The 21,303-nt window shown below is 47.6% G+C and overlaps 1 protein-coding gene across 3 annotated transcripts in view; it reads left to right on the forward strand.

The window, feature by feature from the left end:
- XRCC5 (X-ray repair cross complementing 5) overlaps positions 1-5,269 on the forward strand; it is a 168,891-nt gene extending 163,622 nt beyond the window's left edge. For all 3 annotated transcript variants that reach the window (XM_033946083.1, XM_033946082.1, XM_033946084.1), the window contains exons 20-21: positions 1,291-1,362; positions 4,872-5,269. In XM_033946083.1, coding sequence (XP_033801974.1) covers positions 1,291-1,362; positions 4,872-4,886 — 87 coding nt within the window. In that variant the 3' untranslated portion in view covers positions 4,887-5,269. The remainder of the gene's footprint in view (positions 1-1,290; positions 1,363-4,871) is intronic.
- The last annotated feature ends 16,034 nt before the right edge of the window (positions 5,270-21,303 follow it).

Genomic DNA, 21,303 nt, shown 5'->3' on the forward strand with positions numbered 1-21,303 from the left:
TGCTGTCTGACCTTTTCAGAGAGTAGTTCTGGGGGTAATCATCAGTGCAGACATGAAGGCTGCCAAACAAGTAGAGAAGGCCTCGTCAAAGGCAAGGCAAATGATGGGATGTATCAATAGAAGCTTCGTCAGCCATAAACCTGAAGTCATAATGCCACTCTATAGAACCATGGTGAGACCCCATCTGGAATACTGTGTGCAATTCTGGAGGCCACATTACCGGAAAGATGTGCTTCGAGCTGAGTTGGTCCAGAGGATGGCCACTAGGATGGTTTTGGGGCTCAAGGGTCTCTCATACGAAGAAAGACTGGGCAAACTGCAGCTCTATACCCTAGAGGAGCGCAGGGAAAGGGGTGACATGATTGAGACATTTAAGTACGTCACGGGTCGTGTCGAGGTGGAAGACGATATATTCTTTCCCAAAGGACCCTCGGTCACAAGGGGGCACCCGCTCAAACTCAGAGGAGGGAAATTTAGTGGTGACACCAGGAAGTATTTCTTCACAGAAAGGGTGGTAGATCACTGGAACAGACTTCCGGAGCAGGTGATCAAGGCCACCAGCGTGCTCGACTTTAAGAATAAATGGGACATCCACGTGGGATCCCTACGAGGGTCGAGTTAAGGAACAGGTCATTAGCATTCAGACTTAATGGGGTGGGTCAATAGAGTGGGCAGACTTGATGGGCTATGGCCCTTTTCTGCCGTCATCTTTCTATGTTTCTATGTTTCTATGAGATGAATGAATGTGGTTTCTCTCTAAGAAAGTGGAAATAAGGAGGAGGCTGGGAGTAAGCAAGGGAAATATTGCTGTAAGAAAAGGTAGTGGATGTGTGGAACAGTTGAGATGGTGGAAATAAGAATGGGACAAGCACCCAGGATCTTTTAGAGAGAGGAAAGGGGTTGAGCTTTCCGTGTAGATGGGAAGACTGCATAAGTAATATCGTTGCCTGAAAACAAAAGTTTTGTTTGTGCAATTTTAACCTGAAATGAGATTGATAGATATTTCAACACACTGCTGTAAGATCTTCTTGAATACTAAACACTCGCTTTTGATTCTGTACTACGTTATGTTATAAAAAAATAAAAATGTGAGATGATATTGGTGATTTATAATAAACACATTAAACTTCCCATCTCGATTTCTGTCTCTGTTTCACATCAAGGGCTCCTTTTACAAAGCCGCGATAGCATATTCCAACAAGTGTATTAGATAAAATCATATGAACTTATAAATACACACTTGATTAACTCTCATATAACACATTTTCTGTTTTGTTTTGTTTTTGTCAGTTCCTTGCCCCCGAAGAGAAAACGGCTGAAACGACATCAGTAGCAGATGAACATGGTGATGTGGATGACTTAGTAAGTGAATCAGTGGCATCTTTTGGTCTTAGTGAACAGAAGAGACGTTGTTGAACGGTGAAAGAAAAAGTAGTCTGATAGAAAAAGCTTGTTGGTTAGTCTTAAACTGGGAACCACAGATTATTTCTGTACGCTACCAGGCATTATCATCCTCAAAACTGGTCTTGCTCAAAACTGATATGTGCTCTAACCCTGGAACCCCCTCAGGCCCCATCTCTAGGCTGCTGTTTTGGTGATAGAAATTAAAAAAATATTTTATTTATTTATTTTAAAAATGTATAGACTGCCTAAAGATGTGGAGGGGCATAATCAAAAAAACATCTAAGTCCCCTTTTGGCCAAAGTCAGTAGACACTAAAGTTGGCAGCAGGGAAATGTCCATTCTCAAAAAAACATCCAAATTGAGGTTTGTTTTTTTTGAGAATGGCCTACCTGCACGTTCAGTAATCTACTGGCCCAGCTGCCACTACATCTATCCCTACACCACATTCCTGACCAAAAAATTGGTCAAGTCCCAAACGTCCACACCCAGACCTTTTAGGCAAAGGAGGAGCCAGTCCTTCACCTAAAAGCAGGATTCTGTAACCGGCGTGTCAGAAATCAACGCTGGTTACAGAATCCTGTAACTGCCCCCTCCCCCCCCCTCGACAAACCCGAATACCGGCAGGAGGAATCCCAAGCCCTCCTGCCGGAAGGCGAACCCCCAAACCCACCCATCCTGACAATACTGGCAGGAGGGATTGTAAGCCCTCCTGCTGGAAGACGAACCCCCGAACAACCCCCCTCCCCACGAATACTGGCGGGAGGGAGCCCAAGCCCTCCTACCGAAGATGGCCCCCCCACTTCTCCGACCCCCCCCACTACCCCGGAACCCTCCCACACTAACCTTTTAGTTGGCTGGCTGGGTCCACAGTCCAGCCGGCAGGCCCGCCATACTCGGAATGGTGGGCCTGCCCCTTCCCAGTGCATTGTGAGATGCACAGGGGAGGGGCCTAGGGCATGATTGACCCAGGAGGGGCCTTAGGCAACTAGGATGGGTTGGCCAATGTGCCTAAGGCCCCCGCCAATAGGAGGGGCTTCAGACAACTGGGCCAATACTGGTTGGCCCAGTTGCCTAAGGCTCCTGGGCCAATCAGGCCCTAGACCCCTTCCTGGTGCATCCCACAATGCACTGGGAAGGGCAGGCCCGCCATTCCGAGGATGGCCGGCCGGACTGGGGACCCGTCCGTCCATCCAACTAAAAAGTTAGTGTGTGGGGGTTCCGGGGTAGTGGAGGGGTTGGGTTAAGAGGGGCATTCATGGAGTTTACGGGGGGTGGGGGTTCACCTTCCGTCAGGGGGAGTTAGGATCTTTCCTGCTGGTATTGTCGGGGAAGAGGGGTTGGGTTCGGGGGTTCACCTTCTGGCAGGAGGGCCTGGCCTCCCTCCTGCCGGTATTTGGGTTTGTTGGGGGGGTCCGGCAGGAGAGATTGGGCATCTCTCCTGCTGGTTTGCGATAGTTCGGGGGGAGGATTGTGATCGTGGCAGGAGAGATTAGGCATCTCTCCTGCCGCAATCGTTGTGGTGGGGGTAGGCAGGTTGCCTGGGCTGCTGAGCTGATTGCGGCAGCCGCAATCAGCTCAGCGGCCCCTATTCAGAACTTATACCTGTTCTGACTTGGTCTAAGTCAAAACATATGTTCCAACTGGGCCATCTCCCTAGACTGTTGGTTATACTAGCAGTACGACTAAGTCTAGGTTGGCCCATCTTCCACCCTTTCCCCTCCTCTAAAAATGCCTCTTTTCGCTCTAGGCGTTCAGAGGCAGGGTATCCACAAATCCGAGAATCTCGGAGAGAGCGAGAACCAGAAGGCCTTGAGCATGCGCAAATGCTCAAGGCCCAGCCCAGGCAAGAGGAAGGATCTTTGGGCACCGGCACCGGCATGTCCTGTGCGTTGGTGCTGGTGCCAGATCGGAGTAAGGAATTGTGTTTGGGTGGGTGGGTGGGTGGTGACGCGAGCAGGGGGGGATGCCGGGTCTCGGGGGGCTCTCAAATCGAGTCAATGCTCGGTTTGCGAGGCATGATTTGCAGGAGTGTTTTGCTCGTCTTGCAAAACACTCGCAAACCGCATTACTCGCAAACCGAGGTTTCACTGTAGTAAGAAAAATCAGTGCGTTAAGAGGGATCTAGCTAGGTACTTGGGTGTTAGAAACAGAATACTGGGTTTGATGGACCTTTGGTCTGTCCCAGTATGGCGATTCTTATGTAACTATGAAATGTTATTATACTGTGCTTCGTGAAGGAGCATCGACAGTATCTGACACTGTGTGTAACAGAGCTAAGATAAAAGAAATGTGACTTTTCAGAATTCCGAGAACTGCATTACAGGCTGCTTGTATAGATTAATGCACTACTTTAATTTGCTAACAAGCCGGTTGATTGGTTCCTTCAATTTAAAATGCTCTAGTTTGTTTGTATTGTTCTGATAAAAGTCAGATATCCGCTGTAATAAAATTCTTAGCGTGCATGCGCTCTTCAAACTCTGTGGATCCGTGGCACCGTGCCTGCGCAGCACACCACCGAGCGCCAGCAGTTGGACACTGGGGTTGATAAGTTATGGGCTGTAGGCATGTGTGCGGAGCGGGTGGGGGGGAGGGGAGAGTGGCGTTTCTGCTCTTCCGGTCTGGCTGCTGTGTTATAGCGGGTATTATGTCCCCCTTCTTACTCGCACCTACATGGAAGATGAGACGACAAAAAGTAAAAAGCGGCAGTTTCTCTATCGGGGCGCACAGACAATGTGTGGGAACATGACCGCGGCTCTTCGGCGTTGTGAGGGGTGCTTCTTGACAGGGGGGGAGGTAAAAGGAAGGGAAAAGGGCTACTGCTGGACAGGGGGAGCAGGGAAGGGGTGCTGCTGGACAGGGGGGAGAGACAGAAAGAAAGAAAGACAGACAAACAGCGGGCAGGGAGAGGGACAGAAAGAAAGAAAGATAGAAAGAAAGAAATGCCTAAATCTACACATCTATTCTAGCACCCGTTAATGCAATGGGCTAAAAAACTAGTACAAGATAAAAGACAAAGAATATTCCACATGGGCTGCAAGTGCAAAAAAAACAAAACAAAAATCAAACATTAACCCAAAAAAATATTTTTGCAGAGATATCTTAGCTAAATCCTGAGAATGCAGCAGCTCATTCTGTGAGATTAGTAACGACTAAGCAGTAAAATAGAACTGTAGTTGATGCCTCTGTGTCCAATTTCTGCATGATGGTCATGGTTGGGAACCTGATTCATTGAAGCTTTTTCATGGCAGCCACCCAAGTCCTACGGAGCTGCACCTGTGATTTCAGTTTACGGAGCCTGCTTCCCTCTCGCCATGCAGTAATGAAGATATGAAATGGATATTTTACAGGCTCGGGGGTTCGTGTGCACTTGGCACAGAGTTGCCCTGCTATAACTGTGCCTCACACACCTGCAGGAAATTGGTGCATGTTAAGGTCCCCAGACTGAATTTCTTTTCTTTTCTTTGCAGCTGGACATGATGTAATTGACTAGGAGAATGCAGGCGACAAGGTGTTGGCAAATCATACTGATTGGCAAATAGTGGGCCAAGGGGAGAAACCACCTGGGACAGATTAGTTGTTATCCCACCATGAAAGCATGGCAAGTACTCAAGAAGACTGCACTTCAAGCTGGCTGACCTATTGATCGTTGATTGGCTGTTTGCTGTTATAATGTTTATTCTTTGCACTAATGTTTCGATTTTCCTCTAATGAAGTAATCATTTACTTTTTATGGACCAGACATCATCTGCCAATAGCTAATGCTGGTAACCAAATTTTATTATATTTAAGCAACAGTTTTTGTAGTGACAAATATGAACCTGATGTGTATTCTGAGAAATAAAAGCAATGTTTTTAGAATGCTCCAGATGGAAGTTTTGATTTTACTGTCGATGCCTAGACATGTTCTTAAAAACCGTACAGGTGAGAGACCTAACTGTGTTTCCTAACTGTGGATAAATTATGGAATCTTGGAAATGAGGGGACATAGGAAAAAGGTAAAAGGGGAGAGACTCAGAAGTAATCTATGGAAATACTTTTTTTATGGAAGAGGTGGTGGTGACCAGGACTTACACATTGATCTCTAAGGAAGAAGAAGAGAGAGTGGATGATAGAGGACCTCTAAAGGAGAGGAAGATATAGTGGTTAGTGTGGATGGGCAGACTAGATATGCTATGTGGTCTTTATCCGCTGTTTCTGTTCCAATATTTGCGAACGTGTTGGAGGTCTTGATAGCTACCCAGTTGATAGATTATTTAGATCAGAAAATACCAGGTCTTCAAACCGAGAGGACTTTATTAGCAACCAGATTATGTAAACATTCACATAACTCCCATCATCTGGTTACTAATAAAGTCCTCTCGGTTTGAAGTCCTGGTATTTTCTGCTCTTTTGGTTGCATTGCCTACCAGTGTGCAGAGATTGATCTCCTCCATTCGTTGGTAGATTATTTAGATCTGCATAATAATCTTCATCCATCACTGTCTGGTTGCCAAAAGGAATTTAGCACTGAAACCCTTTTAGGTACTCTGATCACTGAAATCAGAAATTTTCTATGTAGACGCCACCAGGCTATAATTCTGTCAACTGTATTTGATCTAGTAGACCATTCACCTTTGTTGAAGATGTCAAGTGAAACTGGCCTCTCAGGAAGAGTACATGAATGGTTTAAAGCAGGGGTCTCAAAGTCCCTCTTTGAGGGCCGCAATCCAGTTGAGTTTTCAGGATGCATATTCATTGGGGAAATCCTGAAAACCCGACTGGATTGTGGCCCTCAAGGAGGGACGTTGAGATCCCTGGTTTAAAGGCTTCCTAAACAGAAGAATCTATAAAGTGAAACAGACACTTTCTAAACCTCAGTCAGTATATACGGTACCTATATGGTCACTGCAATCCCATCCAGAGCAGTTACTTCAGGTTCCTGCTGTCTGCAATACTAGATTGGAGGCATCGTGTAAAGGTGCGCTCTTTGCGTTGGCTCCTGTCCTTTAGAATAGCCTCCTGGGGGATTTACGGGCAGCGCAGTCTTTACCCTGGTTTTGTAAACAGTTAAAGGCATACATTTTTAATTTGGCTTTTGGAATTACCCTACCAGATGGTTAGTGGGGTTAATGGAGAGGATGTTCTGTGCAGACATCGGGTGGCTGGGGAGGGTTATGTGTCTGATGATGTTGGGATGGGTCTTGTTTTGAGACCTGTCCTATCAAATTATGAAGTTCTTTTCCTATTTGTGTTATATTGTACACCACTGTATTTGCTTTGGCCTTTAGATAGCATATCAACTTTAATAAAACTGTAGACGGTTTTTCTTTTTCCTCCTGGTTCTTTTCAGTGTCTTGAGTTTTGGGTAAAATTTTAACCCCAACTGGAAGTAAGTTTTTATACTTTCACAGTTTACATCATCCTGCTCATTCCAGTGCTATCAAAAGATAAAAATATCACATTGACTGTACTAGACTCTATTGACTTAGCTGAAAAATGGATCTTTGAGTCATTTGAAGTTGAATACAGACTAAAATGCTATGGTTCCTCTAAAAACTCTACCTGGTAAGTTTATTATTTATTTAAAAAATTATATGCCGCATAAAAACTATGCGGTTTACAAAATTACATGATCGAGACATTCAAGTATCTCAGGGGCCGCATCGAGGCGGAGGAAGATATCTTCTTTTTCAAGGGTCCCGCGGCAACAAGGGGGCATCCGTGGAAAATCAGGGGCGGAAAACTGCACGGGGACACTAGGAAATTCTTTTTCACTGAAAGGGTGGTTGATCGCTGGAATAGTCTTCCACTTCAGGTGATTGAGGCCAGCAGTGTGCCTGATTTTAAGGCCAAATGGGATAGACACGTGGGATCTATTCACAGAGAAAGGTAGGGGAGGCTCATTGGGGTGGGCAGACTAGATGGGCCGTGGCCCTTATCTGCCGTCTAATTCTAGGTTTCTATGTTACATATTAAAAATGCTAAACATGTTTAAACAAAACAAACACAATAAAACATTAACTAGCGATATCATTATGAAAACCTTCTTTTAAATTCATCCTACAAGATGGAAAGACAAAAGCCCATAAAAACATTTACAGGACGGGAAAGCATTAGCAGCAAATAGCAATAGCACAGGAAGGCATTATTGACAAATAATTGCGTTTTCAACATTTTCTTAAAAGTTCAGTCGCCCATCACAGAATCGCAGAATACCAGGCAACGCATTCCAGAGCTTGGCGCCAGCTACAGACAGCATTGTTGCCCCGATCTTAACATGAGAAACTAACATCTTACCCTCCAAACTCAACTTCATACTATTTTCAGATCTCAAACTCCTTTAATACCATTGGGGAAACGTGATATAAGATTTGCTGTATGATTGAAAGAATCTTAAATTGTACTCTCTGCTGCAAAGGTAACCAATGCAATTGTTTCTAATGACCCCTCCCCCCTTCCGTGTTAGGGATTTTTATTGCCGGCCAAGACGGCAAATGCTCTGATGCTCATAGGAATTCTGTGAGCTTTGGAACTCTTACCATAGTAGTCAGTGAATAAAAACCCTAACGCAACGTAATGAAAGGGGGGTGGGGTGGTAAACTCCTCAAAAAATCTAGTTTTATCCTTTGATATTCATGTGAATTCATTAAGTAAGAAATTGTTTTGGAAACTGACAATTATGCCAAATCAAGAAATGCTTCTTTTTTTCCCAATTTTTCCCAGCTCTGATGCTCATTGATCTGGGATGTTATAAAAAAAATGGAGAAAACAATTACGAACTTTACAAAATACGACAGCCAGGCTGGTATACTGTGCTCAGAAGTTAGATTAGGTGATTCCTCTTTTGCAGAGGCATATTGTGTATTTTATCCCAGGACAAGCAGGCATGATATTCTCACGTGGGTGACGTCATCTACGGAGCCCCGATGCGGAAGCATTTTCAAGCAAACTTGATTGAAGATTTAAGTTTGCTCTGCTGCTCCACGCATGCGTGCCTTCCTGCTCCACTAGGGGGCGCATCCCCTCGTGGTCTCCAGTTCAAAATTTTCCGCTGAGCCTAGAAGTCGTGTTTTTTCAGGCTCTGCCCCAACTGCCTTCTAGCACCGCAATTTTTTCTTATTTTCCTCGATTAAGTCGCTGTGCGCGAATTTTTTCTTGTTTCAACTTGTTCCTGCTTCGTTTTTGACCGACCCGGAGGCTTCTGGGTCCCCATGGCCGCGGCCAGTTTCGATTCTATGTCCCGACCTTTGACCGGCTTTAAAAAGTGCACCCGGTGCGAGCGGCTTCTTTCCATCACAGACCCGCATCGCCGGTGCATCCTCTGCCTGTGGGCCGCTCATCCAACCGACTCCTGCCCCCAGTGTGCTACTTTCCAGAACCGGGCCCTCCGCCGTAGAAAAGCCCGCATGGCGGATCTCTTCGCCACCGACCAACCCTCTACCTCGGCCTCGAGGTCGGCCCCAGCCTTGACCTCGGCCCCGAATACCTCGGCATCGCCTCGAGACTCGAATCCGAACTCCTCGGGACAACAGTAAGTCCCCTCTTCCCTCTTCAGGTTCCGTAACAGCGAAGAAGCCAGCCTCGGGGACACCGGCGACGCATGGCGGACGTCCCATGCTTACAGCCCAGGCGAAGCCCTCCAAGCCTTCGGGCCGTGCCTCCACCACATGGGAATACTCTGATATGAGGTCGCCCCCGGTGGAGTGCACCGAGGCAGTGGACATGCCCTCGATGCTGTCCGTGCCCGTTTTCCAGGACTTACCCCGAGCGATGATCTCATTGGAGCTGTCCGCTGCAATGGCCTATCTACAACCGGTCTCGACCTCGACCCCGCATGTGTCAGACCAGCCTGAGCCTCGCGTCGAGCCACCTCGGGGAAAAGCGCGCAAGCTTCACCGCATCCCATCCTCCTCGGACTCCTCGCCGAGACACCCGAGGCGCTCTCCCTCCACAGACCGCCGTGGGGCAAAACGTCATGCTAAAACGACAGAAACCTCGAACCGCCGTACCTCCAAGAAGGCCCGGGATTCCCCCACTCTACGAGGCCGTTCACCTACACCTCGTACGGGACCGCTGAGGGTGGCGGAGCTATCACTCTCCAACCCGCGCATCCTCCGAACTCCCTCTCGGACCGGGGCTCCGATCCGAGGTTTCAGGCTTTCACTGAGGGAGTCCAGGTCGAGGTCACCGATTCGACATCGATCGGTACCTCAAACCCCGGCATCGTCTCCGAGGGGCTCCTCGAGACGTCGGAGATCCACGACCCCGGAACACTTTCACAGTGCTTCCCCGGTCTCGGAGCGTGGATCGGAGCAGGAGCCTCGATACTCGAGGGAAGCCTCCCCATCCTTCTCCACCTAACGGAGGTCTCATTCACCGACCCCGCACGGGGCCTCAGGAACATCCCGCCCATCCTTCTCTCGCTTTGTCCAGGACATGGGCCACGCCTTGGACTTAGACCTCCAGTCCGACTCCAGATACTCTAAGGAGTACCTAGTGGAGCTGGATAAGCCATCACTGCCCAGAGAGTCCCTTCGCTTACCGCCTAACCCGGTACTCCAACAGGCTTTCTTCAGGAACCTGGAGACCCCCTATATGGTCACAGCAGTACCCTCCAAAATGGAGGCCAAGTACCATACAGTACCCTTCCCGGGATTTGAACAACCGCAGCTCTCCCACCAGTCGCTGTTAGTAGAATCCTCCTTGAAAAAGGCTCACCCCTCAAGGGTCTCAGCGGCGGTCACCCCAGGCCGAGAAGGCCGAACCCTAGACAAGTTCGGCAGGAGACTATATCAAAATGCGATGATGGCCTCTAGGGTGCAAAGCTACACTTTCACCTTCACATCCTACCTCAAACACCTCATTGGATTACTGAGAGCCTTTGAGACTGACTTACAGGCCTCCCGCCAAGGAGCGTTTAGCCTGCTTTCAGAGTCCCTCTCCAACCTACGCCTCCATCTATTCCACGCGGCCTACGATGGCTTCGAACTCTCCTCCAGAGAGGCAGCCTTTGCTATCGCCATGCGCCGACTAGCTTGGCTGCGCCTGGTCGACATGGACCCCAACTTACAGGACCGGTTGGCTAACCTCCCCTGCGTGGGTAAAGAACTGTTCGATGACACTATCGAGGCGGTTACAAAACGCCTCTCCGAACACGAACGCTCGTTTGCCTCCCTCGTGCGGCAAAAGCCTAAACCGCCCGCGTCCAGGCCGTTCAGGGCCCCTCCGCGCCGCTACCCACAAAAATCCACTCATGCCTTCTCGCGGCCTCCGCCCAGGCGTCCGCAAGCCCACCATCGGGCTCTGCCCAAGTCCCAACCGCCTGCGACTACCAAACCATCCCCGTCCTTTTGACGGGATACGTGGAAGGGGGCGGGCCCCCTCCGCCATAGTCCCAGGCCTCCTTCCCATCGGGGGTCGCCTCAAAGTCTTTTACCCTCGCTGGGAACAAATCACGTCGGACGCATGGGTCCTTGGCGTGATCTCATCAGGATACTCTCTCAACTTTCGGGCCATTCATCCAGACAACCCCCCAAGGAATTGCCCTCCCAACCGGACGCAGCTACCCCTACTCCTCTCCGAAGCTCGAGATCTGCTTCACCTGAGAGCAGTGGAGGAGGTTCCCCCCGGCCAACGGGGGAAGGGCTTCTACTCCCGTTACTTCCTGGTACTGAAAAAAACGGGAGACCTTCGCCCAATACTAGACTTGAGACGCCTCAACAAATTTCTGGTACGGGAAAAATTTCGGATGCTTTCCCTACCGACCCTCTACCCCCTGATCAACGAGGGCGACTGGCTCTGCTCCCTCGATCTGAAGGAGGCGTACACACATGTTCCAGTGCACCCCGCTCACCGCAAGTTCTTGCGTTTTCAGGTGGGAGACCTGCACCTGCAATACCGAGTCCTCCCCTTCGGCCTAGCATCGTCACCTCGGGTCTTCACCAAGTGCCTCGTGGTGGTCGCAGCTACCTTACGCTCCCAAGGTCTTCAGGTATTCCCCTACCTGGACGACTGGCTGATCAAAGCCCCGTCCAGGGAAGGGGTTATCTCAGCGACCCAACAGACTATTATCTACCTACAGAGTCTGGGGTTCGAGATAAACTTCCCAAAATCCCAACTACGCCCCTCACAGTCCCTACAATTCATCGGGGCCATGCTGGACACGGTTCGCCTCCGTTCCTTCCTCCCCCCTCCGCATCTAGAGGCGTTAGTAAGTCTGAGCCGAAGGATCTCACTGCTGACCTCGGTATCAGCTCGACATATGATGACTCTCCTGGGCCACATGGCCTCCACCGTCCATGTCACACCCTTCGCCCGTCTCCATCTGAGAATCCCTCAATGGACCCTGGCCTCTCAATGGCGTCAAGACCGGGACCCGATCGATCGTCCCGTGACAGTGACTCCTTCCTTGCAACGATCGCTCCGCTGGTGGGCCGACTCTTCAAATCTTTCCAAAGGTTTGCTTTTCCTCATAGAAACATAGAAACATAGAAGTCGACGGCAGATAAGGGCCAAGGCCCATCCAGTCTGCCCACCCTAATGACCCTCCCCTGCCTTTACTTTGCGAATAGAACCCACGTGTCGATCCCATTTGGCCTTAAAATCAGGCACGCTGTTGGCCTCAATCACCTGAAGTGGAAGACCATTCCAGCGATCCACCACCCTTTTGGTGAAAAAGAATTTCCTGGTGTCACCGTGCAGTTTCCCGCCTCTGATTTTCCACGGGTGTCCTCTTGTTGCCGTGGGACCTCTGAAAAAGAAGATATCTTCTTCTACCTCGATGCGGCCCGTGAGATACTTGAACGTCTCGATCATGTCTCCCCTCTCCCTGCGCTCCTCGAGCGAGTATAGCTGTAATTTATCTAACCGTTCTTCGTACGGGAGATCCTTCAGTCCCGAGACCATCCGGGTGGCCATTCTCTGGACCGATTCCAGCCTCAGCACATCCTTACGGTAATGTGGCCTCCAGAATTGCACACAGTATTCCAGGTGCGGTCTCACCATGGATCTATACAAAGGCATAATGACTTCAGGCTTACGGCTGACGAAACCCCTGCGTATGCAACCTATGATTTGTCTTGCCTTGGAAGAAGCTTGCTCCACTTGATTGGCGGCCTTCATGTCCTCACTGACGATCACCCCTAAGTCTCGTTCTGCAACTGTTTTTGTTAGGATCTCGCCATTAAGGGTATAAGTCCTGCATGGATTCTGGGCACCCAGGTGCATAACTTTGCATTTTTTGGCATTGAAGCTGAGCTGCCATGTCTTAGACCAGCTCTCTAGTAAGAGTAGATCATGCATCATATTGTCGGGCATTGAATTTTTATCTATTGTGCTTTTGCCCACTACATTGCTTAGTTTGGCGTCATCGGCAAATAATGTTATCTTACCTCGGAGCCCTTCTGCCAAGTCCCTTATAAAGATATTGAACAGTATCGGGCCCAAGACAGAGCCCTGGGGTACTCCACTGATCACCTCCGTCATTTCAGAGGGGGTTCCATTCACCATTACCCTTTGAACCCTACCTCCAAGCCAGTTCCCAACCCACTTCGTCAATTTGTCGCCCAATCCTATGGAACTCATCTTGCTTAGTAACCTGCGATGAGGCACGCTATCGAATGCTTTGCTAAAGTCCAGGTATACGATGTCCAGGGACTCTCCAACATCTAGCTTCCCCGTCACCCAGTCAAAGAAGCTGATCAGGTTGGATTGGCAGGATCTCCCCTTAGTAAATCCATGTTGACGGGGATCCCGTAGGTTCTCTTCATTCAGGATTGTATCCAATTGGTGTTTGATAAGAGTTTCCATTAGTTTGCTCACTATTGATGTGAGACTCACTGGTCTGTAGTTTGCCGCTTCTGTCTTGGAGCCTTTCTTGTGGAGTGGAATGACGTTAGCCTTCCTCCAGTCCAACGGGACGCTACCTGAACTAAGGGAGAGGTTGAAAAGCGCCGACAGCGGCTCCGCCAAGACATCACTCAACTCCCTGAGTACCCTGGGGTGCAGGTTGTCCGGTCCCATTGCCTTGTAAACCTTGAGCTTGGACAGCTCAACGTGGACACTGTTGGACGTAAATTTGAAATCGCTAAATGGGTCAATTGAGTCAGCCCTTGTCTGTAACTGAGGGCCATGCCCCGGAGCTTCTCGGGTGAAGACAGAGCAGAAGTATTCATTTAACAGTTGGGCTTTTTCTGAGTCCTTTTCCACATAGTCTCCGTCTGGTTTCCTTAGACGTACTATTCCCCCTGAGTTTTTACTTCTGTCGCTGATATACCTGAAGAATGATTTATCTCCCTTCTGGATGTTCTTCGCTAGAGATTCCTCCATGTTGAATTTAGCCTCCCTGACTGCTGTTTTGACGGCTTTTGACTTGGTCAGATATTCTGCCCTGGAGTCCTGTTCCCTTGATTGTTTATAAGAGATGAATGCTTTTTTCTTTTCTTTGATGAGGTCTGAGATCTCCGCAGTGAACCACTGTGGTTTATTGTTTCTACGGTGTTTACTTACTATCTTAACATAACGGTTTGTCGCTTCCTGTATGGTGGCTTTCAGAGTCGACCACATTTCATCCACACTATCGGTTTCTGCTTGGCTTTGTAGCATCTGGTGAACAAAGTCACTCATCTCTTGGAAGTTTGTGTCCTTGAATTTGAGGACCTTGGTCAGTGTGGCAGGTTTAGTGAAGCCTTTCCCAAGATTGAACCATATCATGTTATGGTCGCTTGAGGCCAATGTGTCTCCCACCGAGACCTCTGTGACACTTTCACCATTGGTAAGCAACAGGTCCAGTATTGCCTGATCCCTTGTTGGGTCCAACACCAATTGCCTGAGACGTGCTCCCTTCAAAGAGTTTAATAGCCTCCTGCTGCTGCTGGAAACAGCGGTAAGTGTGCCCCAATCCACATCAGGCATGTTGAAGTCACCTAACAATACCGTGTCCCCACGCAAGGTGATATTCTCTATATCTCCAATCAATTCCATATCCAGGTCATCCTGTTGTCTTGGTGGTCTGTAAATAACGCCAAGATAAAGGCATTTGTCCTTCCCTCTGGCCAAATTAACCCAAAGGGATTCCCCCGTGTATTGGACATCTGTGATCCTTGTGACCTTAATGTCATCCTTTGTATATAATGCAACACCACCTCCCAATCTACCCTCCCTGTCCCGGCGGAGCAGGTTGTAACCTGGTATGACCATGTCCCACCCATGTGAGTCTGTGAGCCAGGTCTCAGATATTGCCACCACATCTAGGTCGGCATTCCTTATTTCTGTTTCCAGATCCAGTATCTTGTTTCCCAAGCTGTGTGCGTTAACGTACATAGCCTTCCATGTTGTGTTTTTATTATGTCTTAGTGTGGATATTCCTGTTTGAGTTACTTGGACACTTTTAGCATTATTCGCATATTTGGTATTCTCTCTAGACCCAGAGCTATATCTTGTACCTGACCCGGATTCCCCAGACCCAGAGCTACAGTGTGTACCTATCTCAAAAACGGAAATGTGTGTATCCTGTGTGGGAGTTCCCGCATGGGCTACTTGAACTCCTTTCACAAAATTTGCAATGTGTATGCCCCTGCTGAACCCAGGATTACAATGTGTACTGCCCTTAGTCCCGGAATTACAGTGTGTACACTCCCCGGACCCAGACTTGCAATGTGTAGTCCTCCTAGATCCTGAATTACAATGTGACCCCGAATTGTAATGTGAACCTTCCCTAGACTCGATAGTGTGTATACTACTTATCCCAGCCTCATAAAAGTATTGACAGTTTAGCACACCAGGTAGGTAATTTGTGCCCGTACCCTCCCCCAACTTACCTAGTTTAAAGCCCTGTGGAGTAGGCGGGCTAGACGGTGTCCAAGGACATTCTTCCCTCTTCTGGTCAGGTGTAACCCGTCTTGTCCCAGTAGTCCCTGCAATGCATCTCCATGGTGCAGGAATCCGAAATTCATCTCCCTCGCCCCTCCTCATAGCAAGGTACTCACCACGGACTCGTCGGAGTACGCTTGGGGAGCCCACCTGGACGGCCTCCGCACTCAGGGGATGTGGTCAGCAGAAGACCGCCGCTGTCACATCAACGTGCTAGAGCTCCGGGCCATCTATCTCGCAGCTGTAGCTTTTCAACATCTGCAAACTGCCCCTCTTCTGCTCCCGGATACACTCCCCGGACCGACTCGAGGCCGACGCCTTCCTCCTCGACTGGGAGGGAAGGTTTCTGTATGCGTTTCCGCCGTTTCCTCTGATCCTGCGGACACTGGTCCACCTGAAAACGGTGAAAGCCACCCTGATCCTGATTGCTCCTCGCTGGCCACGCCAGCCTTGGTTTTCCCTTCTACTTCAACTCAGTGTCAGAGATCCACTGCCTCTGCCTCGGTTTCCCTCTCTACTATCACAGAGTCAGGGTTCGCTGTTACATCCCAATCTTCAATCTCTTCATCTGAATGCTTGGTTTCTTTCCCCCTGACTTCTCTTCCCGTGTCTCAATCAGTCAAGGAGATATTGGAGGCCTCTAGAAAGACCTCGACGAGAACCTGCTATTCCCAAAAGTGGACCAGATTCTCAGCCTGGTGCTCCGTCCCTCTGGTCCTTGACTATTTACTTCAATTATCTCACTCCGGCCTAAAGACCAACTCCATTCGAATACATCTCAGTGCGATTGCGGCCTTTCATCAGCCCCTGGAAGGAAAAGCCCTCTCACTCCACCCCTTAGTCTCTCGCTTCATGAAGGGTCTTCTGAATGTCCACCCTCCTCTCAAACCCCCTCCGGTGGTTTGGGACCTTAACGTGGTTCTGGCTCAACTAATGAAACCTCCATTTGAGCCCCTAGACAAATGCCATCCTAAATTCCTTACTTGGAAGGTGATTTTCCTGCTTGCACTCACTTCCACTCGGCGAGTTAGTGAGCTACAGGCTCTGGTAGCGGACCCACCCTTCACTGTATTCCACCATGACAAGGTGGTACTCCGCACACATCCAAAGTTCTTGCCTAAAGTAGTGTCTGGTTTTCACCTCAATCAGTCCATCGTCTTGCCTGTGTTTTTTCCCAAGCCCCACTCTCACCCCGGAGAGGTGGCGCTTCACACTCTTGACTGTAAGAGAGCGTTGGCCTTTTACCTCCAACGCACTCAACCACACCGGAAAGTTCCACAATTGTTTTTGTCCTTCGACCCAAACCGGTTAGGCCACCCAGTTTCCAAGCGCACCTTGTCCAACTGGTTGGCCGATTGCATCACCTTTTGCTACGCTCAGGCTGGTCTCGCGCTGCATGGTCGAGTAACGGGACACAAGGTCCGAGCGATGGCAGCCTCCATAGCGTTCCTCAGGTCCACACCTATTGAGGAAATCTGCAAGGCTGCCATGTGGTCTTCGGTTCATACTTTCACCTCCCACTACTGTCTGGACTCACTGTCCAGAAGCGATGGCCGGTTTGGCCAATCGGTATTGCGAAATCTATTTGCTTAAATTGCCAACTTCCCTCCATCCCTTTTCAGTTAGCTTGGAGGTCACCCACATGTGAGAATATCATGCCTGCTTGTCCTGGGATAAAGCACAGTTACTTACCGTAACAGGTGTTATCCAGGGACAGCAGGCATATATTCTCACAACCCGCCCACCTCCCCGAGGTTGGCTTCTTTGCTAGTTAAGTGAACTGGAGACCACGAGGGGATGCGCCCCCTAGTGGAGCAGGAAGGCACGCATGCGTGGAGCAGCAGAGCAAACTTAAATCTTCAATCAAGTTTGCTTGAAAATGCTTCCGCATCGGGGATCCGTAGATGATGTCACCCACATGTGAGAATATATGCCTGCTGTCCCTGGATAACACCTGTTACGGTAAGTAACTGTGCTATATCTCCTAAGAAACTGGAGTGGAGGAGTAGGGTAATGGTCAATGCAGTGGGCTGAGAACTGGGGAACTGGGTTCAATTCCCACTGAAGCTTTTTGTAATACTGGGAAGTCACTTACTCCTCCATTGCCCCAGGTCCAAAAAATAGATTGTAAGCCCAGGAGGGACAGAAAGAGTATCTGCCTAGAATATATAAAGCATATCAGTTGTGTCACAGGAAGGCAGTATATCAAGAATCTAATAATAAATTAATCAGAGGCCCCAATTATTGATTTTCTCTTCATTGCGCATAACAGAAGTTTGCCCTCAGGGATACAAAATAACAGTGACCTGCAGAGAGAAAAAAAGAGAAGAAGGACTAGCAATCTTAATCAAGGACTCCCTAACCCTGAATATACTCAAAAAAACATCCACCCCACAAATGGTCTTCCTTGCCTGCCATCTCTCAAGCACCACTCTAAAAAACTCACTAAACTGCACGCTCTGCTACATAACACCAGGAAACTGGACCACAATAGGACCTGAATTTGAAAACTTCATATACCAAAACTCTAACATCAGAATACAACCCCATCCTAGGAGACCTAAACATACACCTTGAAGACCAAGCATCCAAACCAGCAGAAAACTGTCTATCATTTCTCAATGCCTTATCCTTCCAAATCCTAAACCCACAAACCATGCATGAAAAAGGACACCAACTTGACATCGCAGCCTTCATGACCCATCAACTATTCTCTCCAGAAATTCAAACACCTAATAGAACCTAGTCCCCATCCCTCTGGTCAGACCACACATTCAACATCAACTGGACCAAGAACAAAACCATACCTAAACCCAAAAAAATAACTTACACCTTACGCAAACACATCGACCCCCCCCCCAAATTCTGGACAAAAATAGATGAAACAATCCAGGACTATGACCCCAAGGACTTCTTCTCACAGTGGAACAATCTCACTACCAACATCCTTGATGAACTAGCCCCACTACAAACCAAAACTAGAATCAGCAGAAAATCAGATCAATGGTTTGACAATGAACTACTCCTACTTAAAAGACAATGCAGACGACTAGAAAGAAAATGGAGAAAAATGAATCTAGGTCACACGAAAACCGCCTGGAAAAAAACTAACAAACAATACAAAATACAGCTAAAGGACAAGAGAAAAACACATTACACTAATCTAATAGGCACAGAAACCCAAGATACCAAAAAACTATTCCAAATATTAAAAGACCTAACAGATACCAAACCCTACATGACCACTAACAATGCCCCACTCCCCTCAGCCACTCTCTTAGCAGAACACTTCAAGAACAAAATTACAATTGCCAGAGCCACCCTCAATTGTACCCCATCCCACCTAAACGAACTCACAATTCTTCCCACAGATAAAGAATCAACTGCAGATGACAGATAATGGTCTCAATTCCCCAACATACAATGGTCTGAATTCAATAAACTCTACAAAAAATACAGCCATGCATCCTGTGACTTTAACCACTGTCCATCATATCTCCTTACAACCTCCAGCACAAAATTCTGTACTCTACTTCTGCAATGGATACAAACCATGCTCACCGACGGCCTTTTCCCAACTGACCTCAGCTAAATCATCATCACCCCAATCCAAAAAGATCCAAGAGGACCAACAGACCTACCATCCAACTACAGACCCATTGCCTCAATACCTCTATATGTCAAACTGATAGAAGGACTAGTAACCAAACACCTCACCAACTATCTAGATGAACATAATATACTTCACCCCATGCAATCTGGCTTCAGATCCATCTTCAGCACAGAGACATTACTAGGCTCCCTCATTGACACAGCCAGACAACACCTCAGCACAGGAAAAAAAATGCTTCTCATACAACTAGACCTTACCGCAGCATTTGACCTGGTAGGCCATAACATCCTACTGCAAATTTTGGATGCAATAGGCATCTCAGATAAAGTATACTCTTGGTTTGAAGGCTTCCTAAAATCCAGAACATACAGAGTAAAATCAGATAAAGAAAAATCTGAACCTTGGTCCAAACCTTGCGACGTACCACAAGGATCCCCACTATCCCTACTCTCTTCAACCTATACACTGCATCTCTCGGAACATACCTAGAAAATCTAGGCATCACCACCTACAGTTATGCAGATGACATTACCATTCTCATTCCTTTTGATCAACCAAAGACCGCCATGACAAACACATTACACCGAACACTAGAAACAGTAGCAACCTGGATGAAAGATCACAAACTGAAATTCAACACAGACAAAACTAAATTCATCCTCCTCGAAAACGACAAAGTCCCAACCATAACCAATATAGAAATTAACACAATCAACTATCCCATTCAAACTACCATAAAACTACTAGGAATGACTATAGACCGATGCTGCACCATGCAACCACAAATAAATAAAACAATACAAAAATTCTTTGCAGTGATGAGAAACCTAAGACAAGTCAGGAAATTCTTCGAAAAAACACAATTCCAGTTTATAGTACAATCCCTAATCCTAAGTCTACTAGATTACTGCCACATCCTTTACCTCCCCTGCCCTGCTACAATGACTAAACAACTACAAACAATCCAAAATACAGCTCTTAAGACTCATCTACTCATTGAGAAAACACAACCATATTACAGAAGCATACATCAACTCACATTGGCTACCAATCCAAGAAAGAATACTATTTAAATTCTACTGTATGTTATTTAAAGCCTTAAACTGAGACAGCCCAACCTACCTGAACAACCGCCTCATCCAAACCACCTCAATCGGACATAGAAAAATACACACTCCATTCACACACCCCTTGATCAAAGAGGTAAAACGGAAAAAACTATACGATGGCCTCCTGGCCACTCAAGTAGCTAAACTAGATAACCAAAACCTCCAATCTACTGATAACGACACCAGACTACAAGACGTTCAGAAAAGAAATAAAAACTATACTCTTCAAGAAATTCCTGAAACAGCCCTAACTTCAAACTTACCGTCCTTCCCCCCTCCCTCTTCCCGCCACTCAGAAACTACATAATCTACTCATTACCTCTCTAGAAAGGACAAATGTTCTTCCATTGTAACCCTCTGTTTTTTAATCTCTTTTGTAATCTGCCTTGAACCGCAAGGTAATGGCGGAATAGAAATCTCGTAATGTAATGTAATTGTGTTATCACTGCTGAGGTTGGCTTTTAGGCACTGGTGGAATGAGGCATTATGACATCACAATCTGAGTTCAGGAATGTTGCTACTATTTGGGTTTCTGCTAGGTACGTAAAGATTGACATGGGGACAAAATTTGTCCCCCGTCGCCACGATTAACTGTGGGAAACCATCTCCATGTCATCAAGGCATCTGATCTGTTAATGCGCTCTTATATATATATTTTTTTTAGTTTAAAGATTTTTATTGATTTTTTGCTCTTATGTTTTTGATGTTGATGGATGTCCAGAATGACCTACGTCGGATATACCTGTTCTTCCCACTTTAAACCTTTTTACCCACTCATAAACCTTTCATTGATTCATGGCGCTATATTCATACTCGGTTAATATCCGCTAGTGAATTTCTACAGGTTTCACGCCCTCTGCCCAAAGAAAGCACACGTTGTTTTTTGATGGTGCAACGGAGAGTCCATGTTTCTGACCTCATGGCTGCCACATGACTAAAGGCTGAGCACTGCACTGTGTATGGACAAGCTATCATAAGAATATAAGAACTGCCGCTGCTGGGTCAGACCAGTGGTCCATCATGCCCAGCAGTCCGCTCATGCGGCGACCCTCTGGTCAAAGACCAGCACCCTAACTAAGATTAGCCCTACCTGCGTATGTTCCGGTTCAGCAGGAACTTGTCTAACTTTGTCTTGAATCCCTGGAGGGTGTTTTCCCCTATAACAGCCTCCGGAAGAGCGTTCCAGATTTCTACCACTCTCTGGGTGAAGAAGAACTTCCTTATGTGTGTACGGAATCTATCCTCTTAACTTTAGAGAGTGCCCTCTCATTCTCTTCACCTTGGAGAGGGTGAACAACCTGTCCTTATCTGCTAAGTCTATAAGTACAT

Source organism: Geotrypetes seraphini, chromosome 5, assembly GCF_902459505.1.
Source record: "Geotrypetes seraphini chromosome 5, aGeoSer1.1, whole genome shotgun sequence".
Taxonomy (NCBI): Eukaryota; Metazoa; Chordata; class Amphibia; order Gymnophiona; family Dermophiidae; genus Geotrypetes; species Geotrypetes seraphini.